The 24470-nt window shown below is 45.0% G+C and overlaps 1 protein-coding gene across 3 annotated transcripts in view; it reads left to right on the forward strand.

Moving 5' to 3' along the window:
• Positions 1-2306: 2306 nt before the first annotated feature.
• Positions 2307-24470, forward strand: part of LOC310837428 (uncharacterized protein) — a 31031-nt gene continuing 8867 nt past the window's right edge. The window contains exons 1-7 of one of the 3 annotated variants that reach the window (XM_083724013.1): positions 2307-2592; positions 5055-6228; positions 9926-10001; positions 11182-11264; positions 11534-11651; positions 11941-12048; positions 15685-16855. In XM_083724013.1, coding sequence (XP_083580139.1) covers positions 5497-6228; positions 9926-10001; positions 11182-11264; positions 11534-11651; positions 11941-12048; positions 15685-16256 — 1689 coding nt within the window. In that variant the 5' untranslated portion in view covers positions 2307-2592; positions 5055-5496 and the 3' untranslated portion in view covers positions 16257-16855. Of the gene's footprint in view, positions 2593-5054; positions 6229-9925; positions 10002-11181; positions 11265-11533; positions 11652-11940; positions 12049-15684; positions 16856-20494; positions 22041-24470 lie in introns of those variants that run through there. The other 2 variants (XM_083724011.1, XM_083724012.1) reach the window with 2 other exon arrangements.

Consider the following 24470-nt stretch of genomic DNA (forward strand, 5'->3'; position numbering starts at 1 on the left):
CTCACGTTGCCCCACAGGGGCCTGGGAAGCAGAGACATGAGAGGGCATCCGAGGAGGGAGGGAAGGAAAGAGGGACAGAGGCCAGTGTTGCCCATGGCACCCCTGATCATCAAGGCACCCCAGGGTGCCACGGCACGCTGGTTGAAAACCACTGGTTTAGGGATTGTGTGCTCAGATGAACAGCAGGGGAACATTGTGGTCCAAAAACTCTTGGATCCATTATCCTCCTGTGCATATTTGACACCCATTCATCCTATAGATGCCTCAAGAAGATCTTACGAGAAGGCCACCTCAAAGGCATGGAGTTGTTTACTGTGTTAAAACCATTTTGACTTGTTCTGGTTTGCACTTTTGTGACCTTTATTTCTCCTTTGACAAGCCTCCTATTTTCTCGGAGGGAAACACTCCCAAGTTACATTTTGTTGCATTCGTTAAGGTTTTGAAAATGAATAAAAATTAATTAATTAATAATCTCTGAGTACTGTAGCACTGTCGTTTTGTAAAGGCTCACTGTGAGATTACAGAAAAATAAGACTCCAGTTCTGAAATGGAGGCAGGGGCATATTGTCTTACATTTTGTGGAGGCTGGACCAGTTGAATGTGGGGGACTTGTTTGTTCCCAAGCGTGCATCAGTTCACTTCACGGCATGCATGTGGCTGCCACAGAACTGGGGGGGGGGCAGCCCCTTCTTTTAATTTTTTTGAGGTGGCCCTCACGGCCCTGCATAGATTGTGCCCCTGTTCCTTTTTCCTTTCTAGAGAGGAGTGCTGGGGTGGCCATGACAGGAAGTGTCTCTTGCATAAAATGGCGGAGTGTTTAAAAAGCCAACAGCTATATCTTTAAAAAGATATACTTTTTTTTTAATCGATGAGAAGTCTTGACATTCCAAAACATAAGGGAGAGTTGTCCTTCTGGGCTTTCTGATTAAGTTGAACTGGGCACAAATATAAGCAGGAGACACCTGGCTTACTAGCAGTACATGTGAAAAGAATCTAGGGGTCTTTGTAGACCACAAGCTTAACATGAGTCAACTGTGACGCAGCAGCGAAAAAACCTAATGCTATTCTGAGCTGCATCAACAGAGATACAGTGTTCAGATCAGAAGTCATTGTCCCACTCTGTTCTGGAGTACTATGTCCAGTTCTGGGTACCACAGTTTAAGAAGGATGTTGGCAAGCTGGAACGTGTGCAGAGGAGGGAAACCCAAGATGATCAAGGGTCTGGAAACAATGCCTTATGAGGAGCGGTTGAGGGAGCTGGGCATGTTTAGCCTGGAGAAGAGGAGGTTAAGGGGTGATATGATAGCCATGTTCAAATATATAAAAGGATGTCATATGGAGGAGGGAGAAAGGTTGTTTTCTGCTGCTCCGGAGAAGCGGACACGGAGCAATGGATCCAAACTACAAGAAAGAAGATTCCACCTAAACATTAGGAAGAACTTCCTGACAGTAAGAGCTGTTCGACAGTGGAATTTGCTGCCAAGGAGTGTGGTGGAGTCTCCTTCTTTGGAGGTCTTTAAGCAGAGGCTTGACAACCATATGTCAGGAGTGCTCTGATGGTGTTTCCTGCTTGGCAGGGGGTTGGACTCGATGGCCCTTGTGGTCTCTTCCAACTCTATGAATCTATGATTCAAACTCGATGGCCCTTGTGGTCTCTTCCAACTCTATGATTCTATGATTCAAACATCTGAAGGGCTGTTGCTTGGAAGATGGAACAAGCTTGTTTCTCCAACCCTGGAGGTTGGCATCCAAACCAGGGGCTTCAAGTTGCAAGAAAGGTGATTCCAACTAAACATCAGGAAGAACTTTCTGACAGTAAGAGCTGTTGAACAGTGGAGCAGTCTCCCCCGGGAGGTGGCAGACTCTCCTTCCTTGGAGGTTTATAAGCAGAGGTTGGAGGGCCATCTGTCATGGATGCTTTAGCTGAGATTCCTGTTTTGCAGGGGGTTGGACTAGATGACCCTGCGAGTTTTGGGTCCCTTTTCTTGTGGACTATAAAATATTGTAAACCACCTGTGAGCCTTGAATGAAGGGCGCTCTACAAATAAATAAGTTGGAAGGGACCCCCATGGGTCATCTAGTCCAACCCCCTGCAATGCAGGAAACTCTATGAAAAACAAAATGGCTATTCAACCTTTGCATTACATAAGGTCTCAGAGCGGGTTGCAACTACTAAACAAAACAACTTTTACATATTCGTGTGCATGTCGTAGGTTGCTTTCATTCGTGTTTAATATCTATTTCTCAAATCTTTGCTTTTGCAAGCCGGTTTGAGTTCGATCCTTCGGGGCGGGGGGAGAGGGGCAATGTAATCATAATTAAACAAGAACTAATTACTCAAATTATTTTGGGTGGGTGGAGGAGCCATGAGCAGCTCCTTCCAGTCGGGGGCAGCATTGCTCGCGTGCAGGAACGTCGGTTCCCTCTCTGCAAGCGCCGCCATTGGACCATGAGGAGGTGGAGGAGGAAGAAAAAGAAGGCGACCGGCAACGAGAGCAGTCTCCCTCGCTCCAGAGACCTCGCAGCCGCCCTCCTCTCCCCTTTCCCCGCCGGAAAATCCCGGGGAGCCGCGCTTTCCTTCCCTCTAAAAAGGTGAGTCTCACTTGCTGCCCAAACTCCCCTCCGCCTCCTTCCCTTTTATTGCATTTGATCATCATCATTTAATTGCATTCCATCATCATCATCTGCAGACCAACTTCGATCCCTCCTTTGCAAACAGGGAACAAACAGAAACTGGGGAAGCCGTGAGTTCAAATGAGGACATGGGGGCTTGGTTTCTGTACAATATTTGAACATATCGTTTTAAAAAAAAAACTGCTGCGCCTGCCGGTGATCATCTTTTAGGAGCAGCCTGCGGGTTAATGAGCACCCGGTGCTTCAAAATGATGCTCTTTTAAAAAACAACAATTCCGTGCTGTGAAAAGGCTTCCCCTGTTTCCCTGAAGGTGCAGCTGGAGTTAAAAGGTATTTTTGGTTGTGCGTAAGGAAGCTTGGAGGGGGTGGTATTCTCTTGTGCTTTTAAGAGGGAGATCCGCTCACTCCTTTCCTTGTTATTGAATGGCTAATAATAATAATAATTTATTTATATCCTTCCCTCCCCTGCCAAAGCTGGGCTCAGAGTGGCTAACAACAGTAAAAATAGCACAATTTACATAAAATCACAGTCAATTAATTAAAATACATTCTCAAATCAATTCAGAATCAAATTAATAGCAACCATTGGGCTAGAGTTCTGTGAGGATAAGGGCTATCGGGCTAAGAGCCAGGAGGGAGATGTTTGTTTGTTTGTTTGTTTAGCCGAAGCCATTACAAAAGATAAAACGCAGAATGCAGAATAGAAACGGAATAAAATATATTACGCAGTTAAAATGATTGTTAACAGCAGACACTCTGTGAGATGACAGTGTGCTCCCCTGAAGAACTTTACATCATCCCCATAAACTTTTCTTCTCAAAATTGCCACTCGAAAGGCAAAACCGGCCACTTTTTCCAGAAGTGTAGGGGGACCTGCCACCTTATAAAAAGTTAATCAAATACCCAACTGATCTCCCAACTGGGAGATTTAAATCTTTGAACAAGGCTTCTCTTAATGTCTGTGTAGATTGGGCAAACCAGGAAGCAGTGGGGCATAATAATAATAATAATAATAATAATAATAATAATACTTGCCTCCACATGGGCAAGTGGATCCCATGTATAAGGGATCTGACAATAGCATCCTTCAACTGTGGCCAAGTTCACACAGACTGGAGCCACAGAGCCATAAAGGCAATTCTCCATTTGCTGCTGGTGGTGCTGATCACATAAGTGAGGGCGAGGCGTCTGAATGGGTAACTTGGCATACCAAGGGGCAAATTTTGGACAGACAAGCTTAGACATGCGGCCAGCACAAAAATAATGCTTCAAAACGGCAGATTTCATGAGGCAAGATGCCACCTCAAAGTCTAAGGAACTCAGAATTGTCCAAAGAAAGGCCGTAATTCTCAGTAACTTGCAGCATTTCCTGATTCCAAGATGGCGTTGCTCCGGTGTTAAGATTCAGCACGTCCTTGAAATCTGAAAGTATTAAAACAGGCCCTAACCCCCTTTATAATTTTAGCCAGTACCTAAGGGCAAGGATATGCACTTGTTGGAGGGAAGCACTTGTTTGAAAACCTGGAGTGAAGCCTCCAACGAAAGAGCATAGGCATCCTGGTCTTTGCCTCCCAGGCCTACCTGTGGATGCTGAGGGATTAAACCTGGGATCATCCTGGGTAGCTCAGTTAGAGCGTGGTGCTGATAATGCCAAGGTCACAGGTTCGATCCTTGTATGGGACAGCTGCATATTCCTGCATTGCAGAAGGTTGGACTAGAATGATCCATCTGTGATTTCTGCTTGCAAAGTGATTCCTCTAACACTGAGCGACGGCTGTTCCCCCGAGCAGAGGCCTCTTGACCAGAATTCTGCTCTTTCTCATCTTCTTTTAAAAGTTTTATTTATATTCAAAGGTGATGCAACACTCAAATCAATGTGTGTGTGGGTTTTTTTAATAAAAAAATGGGGAGAGGTTTGAACCCTGCGGTCCTTGGGCCCATTTCATGAATCCAATAGTATCATCACCTTGGATGTTTGTAACAGCCATCATTTGTCAATGGTAAATATTTTCATCTTTCTTTTCTTTTTTTAAATACATTTTTATTAACTTTAACATATAAATCATACCGCACAGTTTATTACAAATACAATCTTATTGGACTTCCATCAGCACCTCTGATGATCCTCCGTCTTAACCACTTCTTATGCATTTCTTAACTTTATATTGTCTTTACATCTCTTATCGTATCATCACCCCTTCTCCATTTTTACAATACTTCCAATAATACTCCTCACAGAACTTCTTGCAAACCTACAAACGTTGTCTGGTCATCACAAATACTTTTCAAATAGATCATAAATTTACTCCAGTCTTCGGTAAATTTCTGGTCCCACCGGTTTCGGATCCTTCCTGTTAATTTGTCTAATTCTGCATAGTCCATTAACTTTATTCTTCAATCGAAATATTTTCATCTTTCAGGTGCCACGTGGGGTCAGAAACCAACAAGCCATCAACAAGGCATAATTAAAGAAAACAACCACCAACAGACCTTTCTTGAGAAGTCCCTATCTTTACTGCTGCTTATGGAGGATAATCTATGTCAGGTCGATTTCAAAACGAAATAAAATTTTGCCAGATAATGTGAAAAGGCACCAGCGATTTGCCTGCGACCCTTATTGGTCTCTCTTGGTGTGTTGATTTTTGCCACAAATTCATTTTTTTACATTGGGTCTTTTGTTATACACCCTAAGGTCAGCCTCAAGCAATGAGATAACACCCGCCAAAAGTTCAGGAAGTCTCTTGTGAGAAAAGAAATTTGAGTGTGCTGGGAAAAGAGGCTTCTACTGGGATTAGTCTGCCAACAAGCACACTCCTCCACCTCCTGATTCCAGATTCAGGGCTTCGCAGACTAGGTGGGAAAATGGAGCCTCAAATTGTGAGCCCAGAACGAGAAGGAGGGCTGGAAGGGGATAACAAGCCCTCCAGCGTGGCTCAATTGGACTGTGTGAGGGAGCAGCCAGGATGGAGAGCATCCCTAGAGACCAAGCAGGAGCCCTGCAACGGGATGCAACAGCGCTGGGAGGCCCAGTGGCAGGAGTTCCTGACAACATTGCAGTCTCCTCACACAACGGAGAACCCATTGTCACTGGAGGCCGCCCCATGGGACGATGCCAAGGCCTTCCTGGCCTCCTTTGAACAAGTGGCCAGAGCTTGCCAGTGGTCTAGGGAAGAATGGGCAGCCCGGCTCCTGCCTGCTCTGAGCGGGGAAGCCAAACAGGCCTTCGTTGCCCTAGAAGCCAGGGACAGGAAGGACTATGGGAAGGTGAAGGCGGCCATCTTGCGAGGTGACGCTATCAAGATGGAGGTGCAGCGCCAGCACTTCCGGCAGTTCTGCTGCCAGCAGGTGGAGGACCCCCGGAGGATCCACCTGCAGCTGCAGGAGCTCTGCCACCAGTGGCTGAAGCCAGAGAGACACAGCAAGGAGCAGATCCTGGAGCTGCTGGTCCTGGAGCAGTTCCTGGCCAGCCTCCCGCCAGAGCTGCAGAGCTGGATCCGAGCAGGAGGACCAGAGTCGTGTTCGCAGGCGGTGGCCCTGGCAGAGGAGTTCCTGATGGCCAGCCAGCAAGACTTGGCCAAGCCTGCAGAGTGGCAGGTGAGGGTTTGAGGTTTAATTCCTGGAATCTTGAAGAGGATAACGCTACCTTTCCCAAGTAGTTTCCTTCCAGATATTTCACACTACAACTCACTTGATCCCTGAGCATTGGCCATGATCCCTGGGGCTGAGAGGTGTTTCTGTTTTCAACCACTTGGAAAGCAGCAGGTTGGGGAAGTCTAGGATATGGGAACAAAATATGGACGAGGCTGTTGCCATCATCCAGGGTGCTCAACGTTGACTGGTTCAGCCTTAGGCCGCATTCATGCCACCCATTTAAACTCTGCGACACCACTTTCAACACTCATGGCTTTCCCCAAATAATTATGGGAGCTGTAGTTCATCAAGGGTGCTGAGAGTTGTTGCCCTCACTCTGCTAGAATTCTCAAAGTGGTTTCCCGGTCAATTAACCCTGGGAATTGTAGGTCAGAGGGGAATAGGGGCCTCCTTACAACTCTCAGCACACTTAACATACTACAGTTCCCAGAATTCTTTGGGAGAAGCCATGACTGATTAAAGCAGTGTCACACCACTTTAACGTACAGTGGTACCTCAGGTTAAGAACTTAATTCATTTTGGAGGTCTGTTCTTAACCTGAAACTGTTCTTAACCTGAAGCACTACTGTAGTTAATGGGGCCTCCCGCTGCTGCTGCGCCGCCACTGCACGATTTTTGTTCTCATCCTGAAGCAAAGTTCTTTTTTCTTTTTTTCTTTTTAGATGATAATCTTTATTAATTTTTCAAAAGGTTACAAATAACAGAAAAAGAAAAAAAGAGGTAAGAAAAGAGTAAAAAGACCAGAGGAAAAAGAAAAGAAAAAACAATAAACAACAAAAAAGGTTTCCACCTTTTAGACTCATTTTCCTTAACTTCTTTTCAAGACTTCCCTACACCTCCCCTTATTGTATTCCATCTTCAATTGTTTATTCAAGCAAGTTTTCCACTTAATATCCTACAACATAGTTTATTTAAAATCACTTAGCCCTAGTTTAATTAAGATAATTTTTTATAATAAAATTAAACTTTAGTTCATTGTTATACCTTAGCCATTTATTAAATTATATACCTTAGCCCTATATATAGAGAAAAAGAAGAAGAAGAAAAAAACAAAAAACAAAATAATATACCCTTCCTAAGGTTGCCACTATTTCCCCTCCACTGATTCCCCATTTTTATAATAATAATAATAATAGTAATAATAATAAAACAAAACCCATAATTTTTATACTCCTAAAGCAAAGAAAAAAAGAACAGACCCCCTTCGGACTGTTAGATCCCACCCTTCCCTCCCCGGTTTCCATCCCTAACCAAAATCCATTTGGTCCATCTTTTTAGCCTGGTGATCTTACGTTCAGAGTGCGCAAGTCTCTCTCAGTCCCTTTCAGCCGGTTTCTTCGGAAGTCTCTCTTGCTTGACACCCAGGGTCGAAGATATTTTTTCTCGGTGCTGACCGTGATTTTTCCAATGAATCCTACTTGTTTACACGTGGTGCTCCAACACTGTTTCCAAAATCTATATGTCCCAATTAGTCCGACTTTCACCTTGGTCAATTTAAGGTTCTTAGCAGATCTCCAGTTCTCTTTTCTCTTCTGTATCATTTCAGCCGTCCCTTCTTTCAGCTCCTCCTGCTTGGCAGATGTCTTCTCCTCCTCAATCTTTGGTTCTTTTTCTTGTCCAGCTGCCTGTGTTTTGAACAACGAGTCTTTTTCCAATTCAGTTAATATATCTTCAGATAACTTCGGGTTTGAGGGGCTCGTAGACAAAACAAGGCCTTTCTCATTCATCTCTAACAACTTTCCCACGAGAGAGATCAGCTTTTTCAAGTCAGCACGTATTTCCTGTATTCCCTGTTTTAGTTCCATTCTTGTAATGTCCAAGGATCCCCTCTAGAGGGATTCTGGTTACTTAATGTTCTTTTCCCCTCCGACCCAAAAGTCAAATTTGTTTGTAACAATCTTTCTTTGTTTTCAATATTTTGTAACGATATAACCGGTTAAAGTTTCAACTTTCAATTCTTCCAACTTTGACAGCTAATTTGACAGCTGTCAAAGGTTTCTATAAATCCTCAGCAGGCTCTTGACTCGGGTTACTCCCGGGCTTGAGAAGAATGGTACTTAATTCAAATAAAGTAAACTCTAGTCCTCCAGCACATTAGCTTAGTCCTTTTAAATCCGTGGAATTTGTATCTTTATCCAATCCCGGCAGCTCTTCCCGCGACCTTAGTTGACAGGGCCTTGCTTTGAGCTGTTTACAATAGGGGGGAGACGGACTTCCTTTTTTTCAGCTCCCCCGCTCGTGCCAAATCCAAAGCCAAATATATTATAATCCAATTTTCAAATTACTCACGGGTTGTTGTTCTTGCTTTTAAGTCCAAATTTAATAGGAAGAAGTCAGTGCTGACCGAAGAATGGCTTGCGGCTTCGCTCGGCAGGGGAAGCGAAGGACTCACAGCACCACGCCACTCCCTGGCACCCGATCCGTAGCCTTTAAAAAGGCTCCTTCACGAGTCGGGAGGGCGCTTATGGTGCCCGCCGAGTCACCATGTCCACGGGCTCCATGCCCGTGGTTTTTATGGGTCCCCGTGTCGCCGGCACGGCAAGACCCAACCCCCTGCTAAGCCGATTCCCTCCGGAGCTCGGAGGGAATCCGCCATTAGCCAGTCGCGCCAACCCGGAAGTCCATCCTGAAGCAAAGTTCTTAACCCAAGGTAATATTTCTGGGTTAGCGGAGTCTGTAACCTGAAGCGTATGTAACCCAAGGTACCGCTGTTTAGTGTGAATGTGGCCGTAGAGCTGTTGTCTAATTCAAGGAGATAACTCTTAGTAAAATATTAGTAGCCCTACTAGGAACACACACAGAGAGAGTTGTCAGCTAACCAGCTCTGCCCTGCTCTTGTGCTTTTAAGCAGCTGCTTGAATGCAGGGATAGGTGTAACCCTTCACTGCACAGTGCAGAGGGAGAAAAGCAGCAACTGCCTGCCAGTGTCAGTGAAATCAAACTGCTGCTAAGCCCAGGAACAGAGGCTGATGGAAAAGCTGGCAGCCCTGCTTTTCAGAGGCTGAAATGACTGCAAATGCCCAATGTCATCTTTTTTAGATGCCTTTTTGTATTGCAAATGTAAGAAAAAGGGGGGGAAATGGAAACACAATCTGCTCCCATTAAGGGTTAAAGTAATCCACCAGTCCTGACTTAAACAAATGAATTCATATAAGCAGTCCATATGCTGAAAGAGATACCCAAACAAATTTGATGATTATAAGAGTTCAGATGTAGGAAGGGCAGCTTCTACGTCAGGGGTCAGCAAACTTTTTCAGCAGGGGGCCGGTCCACTGTCCCTCAGACCTTGTGGGGGGCCAAACTATATTGGGGGGGGGGGAATGAACAAATCCCTATGCCCCACAAATAACCCAGAGGTGCAATTTAAATAAAAGCACACATTCTACTCATATAAAAACACTACGCAGGCCCCACAAATAACCCAAAGATGCATTTGAAAGAAAAGGACACATTCTACTCATGTAAAAACAAGCTGATTCCTGGACCATCCGTGGGCCGGATTTAGAAGACGATTGGGCCGGATCCAGCCCCCAGGTCTTAGTTTGCCTACCCATGTTCTACATTTATGAGCATCTTCAAGTCCTATGGATAAGGATATCTTTAAATTCTTCACCAATCGGATCATCTTTTTTTTTCTCAGAAGCCACTGCCGGAGGGTTCTCTGGAGGCTGAGGAAACAGAGGAGCAAAGCAGTAGCAACTTTCTCTGTTTGCTGGGTAAGGCTTCCACTTAGGCATTAAGGCTATGATCATAGCTGTCAATGTTTCCCTTTTTTTAAAGGGAAATTCCCTTATTCCGAATAGGATTCCTCGCAAGAAAAGGGAAAAGTTGACAGCTATGGCTATGATTCCCTTACACATGTTTCTTCAGAGTTTGCCCTACAGAAGCATATGCAGAAGGGGCTGCAAATTCAGAAAAGTGGGGCGTGCCACCTGAGAGATGACAGAAGGAAGATTAAAATTTTGAAGGCCCTGTGTTTGAAAGAAGCAATGCCAGCACCTGATAACTGCCTTCTGCAGGAGGGTTTCCCCTTCAGTCCCCCAAAATGTCAGAAATCTGCTCAGAGCAGGGCTTGCAGTGTGGCTGCTGCTGTTCTATGGAACAGCATTCCTGTCACTGTCTGCACTGCCTGGAAACAGCAGGAGATGTTTTTGTTCCAACAAGCTGCCCCAGATGGGTAAATTTCCCTCTGCTCTTAGCGTCCATTTTGCATCGTTCTTATTATTTTTTAAAAAATAATATTTATTGAATTTTCAAAGGTTACAAAAACAAGACATCACGTCACAATAAAAAATAAAATTAAAAAAAGAAAAAACAGGAAAAGAAGAAAAAACAGAAAAATGGAAACAATTAAAAAAGAAATCAAACATTCCATAACTTATTTTTCATTTACTTGTTTCTTTGACCTCCTCACACCTCCCTTTTTAGTATTCTAGTTCAGTTAGCTATTTCAGCAAATCCTTTTCATCTTTGTTTTTGTCCTATTAATTTATCTTAATATAATGTAACTTAACATTCTCACCAATTGACAATCTAATTTTCTTAATCCTTTATAACATATCTGCTAAAACCACATAACTTCATTCCAACATCCTTCTAACATTCCTTAATTTTGCAATGTTTCTGTAAGTAAACTTTAAATTTCTTCCAATCTTCTTCCACCGACTCTTCTCCCTGGTCTCGGATTCTGCCAGTCATTTCCGCCAGTTCCACATCGTTCTTGCATCGTTCTTAAACCCGTCTTCAGTTTGTTTTGTGTTCTATTTTTTGGGCTGTCCTTCTGGTGTATTTGTAACTCCCATTGAAACATAAATGAAAGGCAATAAAATGATGATGATGATGATGATGATGATGATGATGATGATGATGAAATAATCTCCCTTCTGTCCTTCGCAGGCAGTGGAAGCCAAGGTCCAATGGATCACAGCAACTTGCTTCCTCCTGAAAAACCGGAAATGGCCATGTCGGGTCAGGCTAAGGTATGTTCACTTTTAAGGAGCAAGGCTTAGGTTGTCTATTTCTCAGTCATTTAAACTATTTAATTTATGTATACGCAGGTTACTTGCCAGAATGACTTCTAAGTGATTTATTAGTGTAAAACCATCCCTAAGAATATAACCACAAATCATTATGTTTTCCCTCTCTGTCAAATCCTAAATTGTGACGCACCTCTGGATAAGGAGCCCTTGCCAGGTCCGTGCATATTGATGTCGCCCTATAAGCAATCTTGTCCATTTCTCATTCTCAGGAGCCAATGAATCTCGAGGAAACTTCACACATGGACCAGACCACCCCAGCCCAGCCAGGCCAGAGGACCATGTTTTGGCAAGTCATGCAGGAAGACGATAGAGATACAGAATCTTTGGGTAAGTCTCTGCTCCATTAAAGCCCTGATATATCGATTTTTTGCATGACGGGTCCAAACATGCAATTCAATACAAACCACAATATTTGTTGGTTTCTAAAAAGACTCGGGCAGCACTTTTGTTAGACTGATTTGAGTTCAAATTGCTTTTCTTATCAATAGTTCATTTTTGTTGTCAATTGTTTTTTTAGAAAGCCAAAAACTGCCAGGAAGAATCAATGCATGTTCTTTGTGACAGAAATAATAATAATAATTACTATTTTTCTGTCTCTCTCTCTCTCAAACTTAAGAGGGACTCTTGATTCCTAAACCTGACCCTGCCTCTCACCATGAAAAAGAAGAGGAAATCTTTGTCCACTTTCCTGGGGAAAATGAAGGATTCCCAAGTCAAGATTCAGGTAAGGGGATAGAGAACCCAAAATGGCAACTCTTGTAACACACAAAAATTCCTGTGTTTTAATGCTGCCTTTCTGCCAAAGTGCTCTTGGTGGTGTAAATGGATTGTCGCCCACTCCTTTCTTAATCCACAAGGTAGGTTAGGGGTGAGGGATGCTGTTTGGGACAAGATCGCCCTTGCAAGTCTCATGGCTGAATTGGATTTGAACTTGGGTCTTCCTCAGTCTTAGTCAGATGCTCTAACTGCTACACCACACTGCCTCTGAAGAACTCTGGGGTTCCCCTTAGAGGACTGGAGAACATCGTTGCCTCTGTCTTCTCTCTCCCAGGGTGGTTTCCCCAGAGATTTTTCTAATGTTCTCAGGCTTAGCAGAAGCAGCAGAAAGTATTTGGCTAAAAATCTGAAGAGGTCTTTTTTTGGGTTTTTTTGTTTCCATGCAGTTTTGCAAAAAGTGGTGTAGTTTTATTTTTAAACAGAAGTCTCTTATTTGTGAATGCAAAAATAAGCTGGAATGTGTATGGATGATGCTTGATCAAATCTCAGAGCGTAGGACGTTGTCTGCCTTTATAAGAGCCACATGGTTCTTAATGGGCAGCAGGCCTCTCCTGGATCTGCTCTCTGAAAATGAACATGGGGTCCTCTGACTACAATGCACATGCCCCATTGCTGAGGCCTAAACTTCATTTTACAGTAGGAGTGGGGAAGTTCAGGTCTGGGGGTGGAAAATGGCCCTTGAGACCTTTCACTGTGGCCCTCAAGACTCTTCCCAGGCCATACCTTGCTTCACACCCTTCTTGAGCATTTTTGCGGAGCTGAAATACATTATTGCTTCCTTGGCCAGAGGATGGAGAGTGTGTGCACGCGCAAGTGTTTGTGTGGCCTGTGTGGTATTCCTTAGTGCCCATGGCAGGGGTGGGGAGCCCCTCAGTCATGCCTTTCTGTCCAGCTTTCTCCAAGCCGTACGTCCTAATGGCTCTGTTTGATGCCCTCCGCAAATGGCGTTTGTCTGAGCTGGAATGTGACCTTGAACATTTGCTTCTTGCCCTGCCCACCGCTGGCATGCGGTCCCTGGAAAGTTGCCCAGAAGGGAGTGTGGCCCTCTAGCTGAAAAAAGATTTCCCACCCCTGTTTTACATTAAAGAGCTGTGTGTCTTTTGCCAAACACAGGTATAAACGTCGCTCTCATAAATCCTGGTTTCTACATAATTGCGCCGTACTCAAATAGGGTGGGTGGCACTGTGGTCTAAACCAATGACCCTCTTGGCCTTGCCGATTGGAAGGTTGGCGGTTCGAATCCCCACAACGGGGTGAGCTCCCATTCCTCTGTCCAGCTCCTGTCAACCTAGCATTTCGAAAGCACACTAGTGCAAGTAGATAAATAGGTACTGCTGCCGTGGGAAGGTAAACAGTGTTTCCATGCACTCTGGCTTCCATCACGGTGTTCTGTTGTGCCAGAAGCGGCTTAGTCATGCTGGCTACATGACCCGGAAAGTTGTCTGTTGTGGACAAATGCCGGCTCCCTCGGCCTGAAAGCGAGATGAGCACTATAACACCATAGTTGCCTTTGACTGGACTTAACCATTCGGGGGTCCTTTACCTTTACCTGTTGTTGTTGTTCGTGTTCACCGTTTCCCCAACTTAGGGATAGATGGGGAAATCCGTGCCTTTATTGAGAACTGGGGGTGACTCTTTTCAAACAACTGGACTGTCTCCCAGTTGCTATGGATCTCAGATGAGACAAGGACCCGTGACTACGAGAGGAATTGGCTACGGTTCTGGCGAGAGGCAGGGCATCTGTGGAAGGGCGACTAGGCCTTCCTGGAAGGGAACAGCCACCAGGGAGTAGCAGACGCGGCTCTTTTTCGAATGGCTGAGCCAGTTCCCGCACGAAGAGGAGGTTAAGGGGTGATAGGATAGCCATGTTCAAATATATAAAAGGATGTCACATGGAGGAGGGAGAAAGGTTGTTTTCTGCTGCTCCGGAGAAGCGGACACGGAGCAATGGATCCAAACTACAAGAAAGAAGATTCCACCTAAACATTAGGAAGAACTTCCTGACAGTAAGAGCTGTTCGACAGTGGAATTTGCTGCCAAGGAGTGTGGTGGAGTCTCCTTCTTTGGAGGTCTTTAAGCAGAGGCTTGACAACCATATGTCAGGAGTGCTCTGATGGTGTTTCCTGCTTGGCAGGGGGTTGGACTCGATGGCCCTTGTGGTCTCTTCCAACTCTATGATTCTATGATTCTACGTCATGCAGGACCTGGCAGTGCCACGTTACCGACATCATTGACCACTGGCAGAAAAGGATGAGGAACACTGCCACCAGTCAGGCAACCAAACCTTCCCAGGTTCAGCTGAACAATTTGGGGCCGTCAGCTTCAAGAGCATCTGAGGGTGAATGTCTTCCTTTCTTCAGTGGAACAGCACTTTCAGGTTTGTGTCGGATCAGCGTCTCGCCCAGCTCATCCCAGTTAAGCATTCACATTTCTTTAGTTTGATTTTTGATTCATACAGAACCCATACAAAAATGCCACAAAGTTGGTCTCCGCACATTCAGGTGTTTGGCCCTACCTTTCCCTCCAGGTGGGACAGGGTGAGGGGCTGTTGTGGTTCTCTCCCAACAACAGCACAGTTTATCCTCCTGTTTTAACAGACCTGTTCCACTCGTGTCCTTTAGTGCAATCTGACTTGCTTCACTCTGCCCTCTTTCTTTTTCTCCAGGCTTGGATGTTGAACCTTCTTCCACAAAAACCTATTTACTCAATAGTCCCAACCCTGCAAACGGTATGTCCACGCTCACAGGGTGCCATCTAACTCTGGGATCGGAGGTTTCACAGGGCCTCTGTGGAGCCATCCAAGGACAAAGGTGGACCTTACACACTTTGCCAGCACAGTTCTAATATTCCTTTTTTTGTGCCACGAGCTGGGTTGTTTATATAATATTCCCTTCAGTTTTGTTGCATTTCACTTTTTCTTTTTTTTAACATTGCAATAGATTTCCTTGCAAATTTTGGAATTTGTTGCTGTGTACATTTATACCAAGGGACGCAGGTGGCGCTGTGGGTTAAACCACTGAGCCTCTTGGGCTTGCCCATTAGAAGGTTGGCGGTTCGAATCCCTGCGACGGGGTGAGCTCCCGTTGCTCGGTCCCTGCTCCTGCCAACCTAGCAGTTTGAAAGCACGTCAAAGTGCAAGTAGATAAATAGGTACTGCTCTGGCGGGAAGGTAAACGGCATTTCTGTGCGCTGCTCTGGTTCGCCAGAAGCAGCTTATCCATGCTGGCCACATGACCCGGAAGCTGTATGCCGGCCCCCTCAGCCAATAAAGCGAGATGAGCAGTGCAAACCCAGAGTTGGTCACGACTGGACCTAATGGCCAGGGGTCCCTTTACCTTGACCTTGACCTTTATACCAAACCCTCCAATAGAAAAAGTGGAAAAGCTTTTTTCAAAAAGCTTAATAAATAATAAATCAAAACCTTTGCTTCCTATTATTTTGCCTGGTTGTTTGTGTTGTGATGAGGACTGTGGGCAGGTTTCTTTGGCATCGATTGGCCTTGTTGTATGGCTTGAGGTGCCTTTTTTGTTGTTGTTGAGGGGAAATAGAACAGGGACAGAATTCTTCTCTCTTTTCTCTCCAGGAGACAGGAAGGGAAGAAACATCAAGAGAGAGTATTCTCAACCGACAGAAATGGTCTTAGATAGAACACGTAGGACACCTGCAGAAGTATCCCAGAAGACCCTCACTCTGAGAGCTGTAGTTTGTGGGCAAAGATGCAAGTCGAAATTTGTGAAGGACCAAAACGAACGCTGTGAACCTGTGGAAGGTGTTAGAGCTGCTGTTAACCAAACCTCTGCAGTGAAAATAAGGGGAGGAACACCCTTGTCATCCAAGTATGCTAAAAAGCACCTCTGCAGATCAGGACGTCTCTTGAAACCTACCAGGGAAGACTCTTGTGAGAGTACTACGGGGAGGGGAAACTTCCTGCAAAAGTCCCGTCTTGATAAATATCGGAGAATCCAGACAGGAGAGAAATGGTATGAATGTCCCGAGTGCGGGAAAAGCTTCACTCGCAGAGGAAATTTGAGGAGGCATCAGAGGATACATACTGGAGAGAAACCGTACAAATGTCCCGATTGCAGGAAATGCTTCAGGCAGAGTGGGCATCTGTTCAGGCATCAGACGATACATATGAGAAAGCACTTCGTATAAAGTGCTCAAAGACTGGGGAGCTGCCATTTGATGAAACCGTCAGGCAGCCTGTGCAGGAGGGAGACTCCACCAATTGCCCTGAGTGCAGGAGAAGTTTCCCTTGCTGGTTTTGATCAGTATCAGAGGAAACCTTTTCCATGAGAAACCTTCTGGATGCCCTAAGCAGAAGGACAGCTTTTCCCCCACACACAAAGGCCACCAGAAAAACTGATAAGAAATGGTTGAGGACTTGGTGACCTGTAGAAAAACAAGCAGCACAGAAATAGGAAATGCCATGTTAAGAACTGTTAGGAAAACCCGCGTGTACTCTGTGCTGAATAAATATTATATAGACCTGGGGTCACACGTCATGCTAAGCCAAGCTGTGGTTTGCACGAATGAATGACTGTGCTGGTTCCCAGGGAGGTCCTTTTGCTCTTTTGCCTTGCCGAGTCAAGCCATGGCTTGGCTCAGCATGTTGAAAGCTGTCCACTGGGAAAGCTGGTCTTGTGGGTGGTCATTGGCAGAGTCTCAACTGGTCTCAGCTGCTTTCTATATTTCAGTGCCCTTGAGAAATAGCCTTTTCCAAAATGCGTTCGGTTCACAATAAATACCATTTTGTAGCATTTTGTCATCCTTTTTTTTTTTTTTTTTTTGCCTGCTAGAAGGCTGAAAAAAAAGCCCTGGTACTGCCTGGTTGGATCTCAACTGGGTTTTTCCCACTTGAGGCCAGATTTGAACCCCTATGGCACCCGGAGTGTATAATATTCTGCACTGGGGAGTGGAGGAACCTGTGACTCTTGAGATGTTGCTCCCCCAAATCCCATCAACCCCAGCCAGTGATCTCACAAACACACACACTGCTTCATTAGTGAATTAATTTTAAGAGCAAGTCAGCGGACTAGTTTCCATTACATTCCAGCAGTTGACCATTGTGTGGCCGTTGCTCTGAAACAACTGGGAGTTAAATAATAATAATAATAATAATAATAATAATAATAATAATTAACAATAATAATTATTATTTATTTATTATTTATTTATACCCCGCCCATCTGGCTGTGCCTCTCCAGCCACTCTAGGCGGCTTCCATAGAAACCGAAAATACAGTAAAATATCACACATTAAAAACTTCCCTGAACAGGGCTGCCTTAAGATGTCTTCTGAAGATGTCTTCTCGGTAGTTGTTTATCGCTTTGACATCTGCTGGAAGGGCGTTCCACAGGGCGGGCGCCACTACCGAGAAGGCCCTCTGCCTGGTTCCCTGTAGCTTGGCTTCTCGCAGTGAGGGAACCGCCAGAAGGCCCTCGGCGCTGGACCTCAGCGTCCGGGCAGAATGATGGGGGTGGAGACGCTCCTTCAGGTATACTGGACTGAGGCCGTTTAGTGCTTTCAAGGTCAGCACCAACACTTTGAATTGTGCTCGGAAACGTACTGGGAGCCAATGTAGGTCTTTCAAGACCGGTGTTATGTGGTCTATTGCAAGCCCATGGTCAAACCAGCAGGTCCCAGTTTACCTTCTGCCTAGTCTTCCTTTTTTATGACTTTGCTGCGACTGACTGATACAGCCACTCCTTTTGGAATTTGCATGGAAAACTAAGAGGACCAACCTGCCGTCCTGTTTTACAAAGCTGCTTTCCCCCAAATTAAAATACAGGTGTTGGACCCCATAATGATAACTAAAGAACCTTGGTTGAAAGAACCATGCTGTGCCCAAGTTGCATGCTGGTGCATTCTCCCTAGCAAAGCAGGATTTGTAAGATTATTATAACATTCCGCCTTGTTTACCAAAACTGGCTTGTTGGGGAGAAATGAACTATTATCTCGGGTTTGGAACAATGCTAAAATATCCCCCTCACACAAAGAAAGGCATGAAGGAGGAGGGCTCAGGCCTTTGGGAAGGGCTGTGGCTCAGAGCCAGAGCACCTGTTTTTCATACAGCGGGTCCCAGGTTTTCATTCCCCAGGCTGCCTGAAACCATGGAGAGACGCTGCAAATCAGTGTAGATAATATTGCTGAAATGTCTATAAAAATCTGGATGTATGGCAACTGCTACCGGAAAAATCCGAGGGTTCCCTTGGACAAAAAGTAAAGACACCAACCAGAGTAAATTGGAGCAAATCAGCAGCCTGTAGGCTTGGCCTTTATTGACTGTTGCAACAGGGTGCTCCCCTCACTTGCAGGTGAGAGGAAAGAACCAGAAAAATGGTGTGCAAGACCTTATAAAAACTTTTGGAATTCCCATTCTGTAGGTCAAGCCCACCCCCAGAAACATCATGCATACATCACAGAAAGGAGGGGTTGAGGGAGGGGTGGTGGTGGTAACCTGAGTGTCCTGTCACCTGGCTGGTTCCTCCTTTCCCCCTCCCCATGAGTCACTTCCAGGTGACAGAGGGGACATGGCAGTTTCCTGCCTCCAGAGGGAAGAGCTGATTATTGTCCTTTGTTCCAGTCCGTGTTGAATCCACTCCCATATGCAAGTTATTTGTGATCTTGATGGTCTTCTGTCTAGGACCATCAGGGTTGGCATAGCAACTGGGCAGGGCTTTTGTGTATGTGCTGGGATGGTCAAGGGATTATGGCTGGCCTGTATCAAACCTTCCCCATTTTGTAGTCCTTCCTTCATGGAGTAAAATAAAAGTGGAACAGTGCAAATCCGACGTATGGTTGATTTTCTATGAATTTATAACAGAAACGTAAGGTATGTAGTGTGGGAGTGTGAGTGTGTGTGAATGTTGTACAAACTGAATGATTGGGTGGGGGTTCCTGCTACACAACCCATGAAGTGTAGATTTTGGCGAATTTCTTGAAAAATAGCTCAAAAACTTCTTTTTTTGAGATTTTGCAAACAACAACAACAACAACCTCAACAACTTTTGTGTCTGGATTTTCACTCTTTGAAATATGGCAACCCTAAATACTGAGGAACATGGGACAGGGGCCTGATCAAGCACAAAGCAGCATCCTGCATTCCTCTGTGGTGCCCAAAATGCTTTATTGTGAGAATGCTGCCAATTGCTTGTGAAAGGTAAAGGGACCCCTGACCATTAGGTCCAGTCATGGCCGACTCTGGGGTTGCGGCGCTCATCTCCCTTTATTGGCCGAGGGAGCCGGCGTACAGCTTCCGGGTCATGTGACCAGCATGACTAAGCCGCTTCTGGCGAACCAGAGCAGCGCACGGAAATGCCGTTTACCTTCCCGCCAGAGCGGTACCTATTTATCTACTTGCGCTGCCGTGCTTTCGAACTGCTAGTTTGGCTGGAGCAGGGACCGAGCAACGGGAGCTCACCCCGTCGCGGGGATTCGAACCGCCGACCTTCTGATCAGCAAGCCCTAGGCCCTGTAGTTTAACCCACAGCGCCACCCGCGTCCCTTGCCAATTGCCTGAGCCACGTATTATTTGCAATTCGGAGGAATTTCCTGCTACCTTGCTGCAGAAGTTTGGTTTTCATTATTTCACTGAGAAGTAAAGAGAAGTGTGTCATGTGGCCATAGAAGATGTTGAGAAAGTGTGGTGTTCCTTTAAGGGGCATGGTTTGGGAGTGACACAAAGGTATTTTTGTTTTTTCCTTAATTCCCACTGAGTATTATGAAAAGCAAAAAGAAGTGCACTTTCCTGTTCTTTTCTTCCTTTCCTTTACATTTTGTAGAAGCCGGGTTCTTTTTGTTGTTAACAAGGTTTGTCAGTTCAAATAAAAGAAATTAGTGTTAAAGAAACCAAGCCTCTGAGAACCATTGTTCCTGGTTAAGAAATCCTTAACTGTTGCAACGGAGGCATTAACATCATTTGGGAACACAGCATTCGACATTAAAATATTCAGTTATTAATCCCATTGCTATTGGCCCTCGACAGAAGGACTGTTGTCATCTGTGCTGAAAGACGCTCCTGAAGTTCAGTGCTACAGCATTGTGAAATCTTGCTTTTTTTGCACGATTAGTTCTGCTGTTTTTAGTATTATCGTAAAATCTATTCAAATTTTGGTCTGCGAGGAATTATGCTGGGCCTTGAAGCCTCACCTCAATTGCTGGAAATCCTGGTCACCTAAAGCCCATTGACTTCTAAATGTAAAGGTATGGTTGTTGTGGGATATGATCATAGATACAGGAAATAAAGAGGAGTTTTAGCAACAACACCCTACTGTGGAGAAGGAAAGAGAAAGAGAAAGCGCAGGAGGGAAGGTTGGCATGAAGTCTAGGAAAGGTGACAAGAACCTAGATTTTAAAAACAAAACAAAAAACAATTCTCTCTGTCTCTTCAGGTGATGAAAAGAGATGTCTGATCAAGGTGAACCCCTCACAGCAGGGAGAGACAGGGACGATAATGAAGTTATCTCTACGGACCATTCCTGGAGCTGGAGCAATTCATGAGCAGAGATGCGAGGGGAAGGAACCAGTGAGGGGAGAAAATGGCTCCAGGGAGCTTTTAGAAGATGCACATAACGAACCCTCCCTTCCACACTCCAGAGCAGAAAATTCCTTTGTTTCCAAATACCAAAGAAGGTACCACCACCACAACGTAGGACTTATGGCTTATTATGGAGAGGACCGCTCTAACTATCTGAAGTGGGAGGGAAACACCCGCCAAAAAGCTTTCCGTTCCCAACACCAGAAAATCCAGACAGGAGAGAAACCTTTCAAGTGCCCTGATTGTGGGAAGTGCTTCAGGCAGAGAGAAAATCTGACGAGACACCAGAGACTGCACACTGGAGAGAAATTGAATGAACGCTCTGAAGGTGGGCTCGCTTTCCGCCCAAGAGAGAATTTACAGAGACTTGTTCGTGCAGGAAAGAGGTGCTATGAATGTCCCGAGTGTGGGAAATGTTTCTCTAATAGAGGGACATTGATCAGACATGAAAGGATCCATACTGGGGAGCGACCATTTGAATGCCCTCAGTGTGGCCAGTTCTTCAGTCAGAGAGCCCATTTGATGAGGCACCAGAGGATCCACACAGGAGAGAAGCCACACATGTGTCCCCAGTGTGGGAGGAGCTTTTCCCGGAGTGACAGTTTGGTAGAGCACCAAAGGAAACATCTCTGCGAGAAACCTTTCAAATGTGCCAAGTGTGAGAAAAGCTTTAGCCAAAGACACACTCTCGTTAAGCATCAGAGGACCCACATAACCGAGGCTGTACTCTGAGAACTCAGTGTTGGGTTGGAAAAAGTTCCAGTAGCAAACTTTGTCATATTAGGAATTGGTTGGCAAACCCACCTGTGCTCTGTGCTAAATAAATATTACACAGACATTATGGATTGTATCCAACAATGTGACTTCTGTCCCCACATGCCCTCAAAATATGCTCCAACTCTTAGAGACTTGTTTTCTGGCGGGAAAGTCCATGACATGTCAGAAACTGTGATCATAAATACCTATGAAAGAAGGCGAGTTTACACCATGTGATGTGGGGGAGAACCTCCAGCAACAGCTCACACCCTCCCCCCAAAAAAACCTGAAGATGATAGAGAATTAATTCTGGAGTGAAACCTCACAAAAGCCCCTAGTGTGTGAAAAACCACTCTTGGATAGTGTTTAACTGATACATACCATGTGAACAGTGTTAGAAACTGGGATATAAAAGCTAGGAGCCAAACTGGCTCCTGGGACCTGAGTTATGGGTGCAAAAACAAAATGTCTAGTCGCCATTTGGGGGGGGGGGTTGGCAACACTTTTTATTTCTTATTTTGATAAGCATGAACTAATACACAATTCACATAAGTGACACATTGTTAATACAGTATCACATTTTTGTACAGAAATTGTTAATATGTGTTTAATTTGGCATTTACAATAAAAATATTGATACCATATTTCAGTTTTCAAAACACTCTACTCTTTATTGTTAAACTCCTTAACTTATTGTCTATCCTTAACATATACTTTGACATACCTTTCAGTAATCCTTGAGTGTTGTTATTGTTGTTTAGTCGTGTCCGACTCTTCGTGACCCCCTGGACCAGAGCACGCCAGGCACTCCATTCCATATGTCATCAGCAACTTTTCAATTTTTTCCTTCTGACTCAGAGAGTAGACACCCTCTTCATTTCTCTGAACCTCTACTCCTAAGTAATTCTGAATCTCTCCCAAATACTTCAGTTTGTATTTGTTACCTAGGCTGTTTATAAACCAAGACACTTGCTTTTGTGCAGTTGTTATTAGACAGATATTGTCAACATACAAAAGTAAATAACAAACACTTCCTTGCACCATTGCTGAATATAAACAGGAATCAGCCAGGCTTTGTTTGAATCCCATCTTTTTCAAAGTTGTGTCTATGCATTCATGCCATAGACGTGCACTTTGGTGTAAACCGTATAGTGCCCTTTGCAGTTTTAACACCATGCTGTCTTTTTCCAGCTCATAACCTGGTATTTGCTGTAAATACACCTCGGTGTCAATAGGAGCATTTAAATATGCTGAGGCAACATCAAAATGATTAACTTTTAACCCTCTCAGACTTGCCATTGCTAAAACTGATTTTACTGTTTCAGCCTTTGCTGTTGGGGCAAACACTTCATCATAATGTATCATTTTCCTTTGTGTAAAGCCCCTTGCAACCAACCTGGCTTTCCTCTGACAACTATCATCAGCCAGCTTTTTCACTTTAAAAACCCACTTACAGCTTATGGGCTTTTTACCTTCAGGCAATTCTATAGGTACAAACACATTGTTGTTTAGCAGAGAGTTATACTCTGCCTGCATTGCCTTTAACCACGCCTCTTTCTCTAGAGTAGGTAACTCTTGCACTTCTTCAAAGTTTTCTGGCTCAGTTACACAAACCTGGTTTATGGTGGCTGGGAACCCATAACGGTCTGGAGGTTGACCTTTATTACTTCTTGCAGACCTCCTTGGTTGATTAACCTCACCCCCTGGGCTACCATCAGGACTGCTTTTGGGGTGGATTGATTCTGGAAATTTACCTCCTCCTGTCCCTGTTGCACTCTCTTTCCCCTTGCTCCATGCTAGCAGCTGGAGAAAAATGCTCAACCTTTACCTCCTCCCTTTCAATTTCTCTGGGAGAGACTTCCGGAGGCGGCGCGAACGGTAATGGCTGCCCTTTCCTAACCGGGAGAGGGAAGCTACGCTGGAAAAGGGTCGTCCGCTACGGCGAAGCGGAGACCCATTCTGGAAAACCGCAGGCAGCGGAAGCCTGCGGTCTCGGGACCCGGCGGGCGCCAGGAGCTACCCCCGAAACGCTGAGGGAACCCCGTAAGGGGCTCCGGATCGCAGAGGGGGTAGCGGCGCTGTGGGTCTATGCGCATTCAGCGGAGCGAAGCCGCGCTGCCGTTGCCGGTGAGCGCCGACCTTTCTTCCTTCAACACAAGATTTTAAAACGCAACAACCCGTGAGTAATTGAGGACTTTACTAAATTTCGGGACTAAAAATATTGAAAATAAGCTGAAAGCGGAGAGACGAGGAAAAGGAAGTCCGTCTTCCGCAGCCATTGACTTTTAAAGCAAAGAGCAGGAGGAGTGGAGGCATAGAGAGAACTTTTGACAGCTCAGATTGAGCACCCGCAGAAATTACTTTTAATCCCTTTAAAGACTGTAAGCAATTGATTTTTGGACTTTTATTAGGACTTATATACTCTCTTCTTTGTGGATTACAATTCTATTTAAGAAGCCCAGGTGTCAGAACTGCCTGAGCAGTAGAACTGTCAGACTGCAAATTTGGATACATTCTATTTAAACTTTGAGACAGTCTGAGGGAGTTCAGAATGGTTACGTTCTTGCATTATGGAACTCCAGTAAGCACAACTTGAAATATTGTGGCAAACCTAAAACCAACTCTGCTAAAACTACTTTTGTGAAGATCCCTAAGTATTGGTTCAGATTTCGTATGTGGAATGGACTCTTCTTCCTAGGACATTTTATGCTCCCCCTAGAGGATTGAGGATTTATAACAAAACATTGTTTTACTTTCTATTTCCCGGCCCTCTGTTTGATTGCTACCACCTGGGCCGTAGCTTTCCCATGGGAACAACTCAGCTTGACCTTGACTGCTAGATAACTTTGGAATGAGTGGCGCAAAAAGAAAGGGATTAAGAACCAGACAAACAACTCTGACAACCGTAACTGCAGCCTCACAAGCACGCAGATCATCTGTGCCCACTTTGCCCTCGGAGGAAAAAGCTACCTCCCTGTCACAGGCAGGGGAGGAAGAAACTGAGGATTTACAACTAGAAGAGATGGCCTCAGGAGGATCTGGTTCTGTATTAGAGAGAATTCTTGAGAAATTGG

Source organism: Podarcis gaigeae (genome assembly GCF_964106915.1).
Source record: "Podarcis gaigeae genome assembly, chromosome: 2".
NCBI lineage: Eukaryota > Metazoa > Chordata > Lepidosauria > Squamata > Lacertidae > Podarcis > Podarcis gaigeae.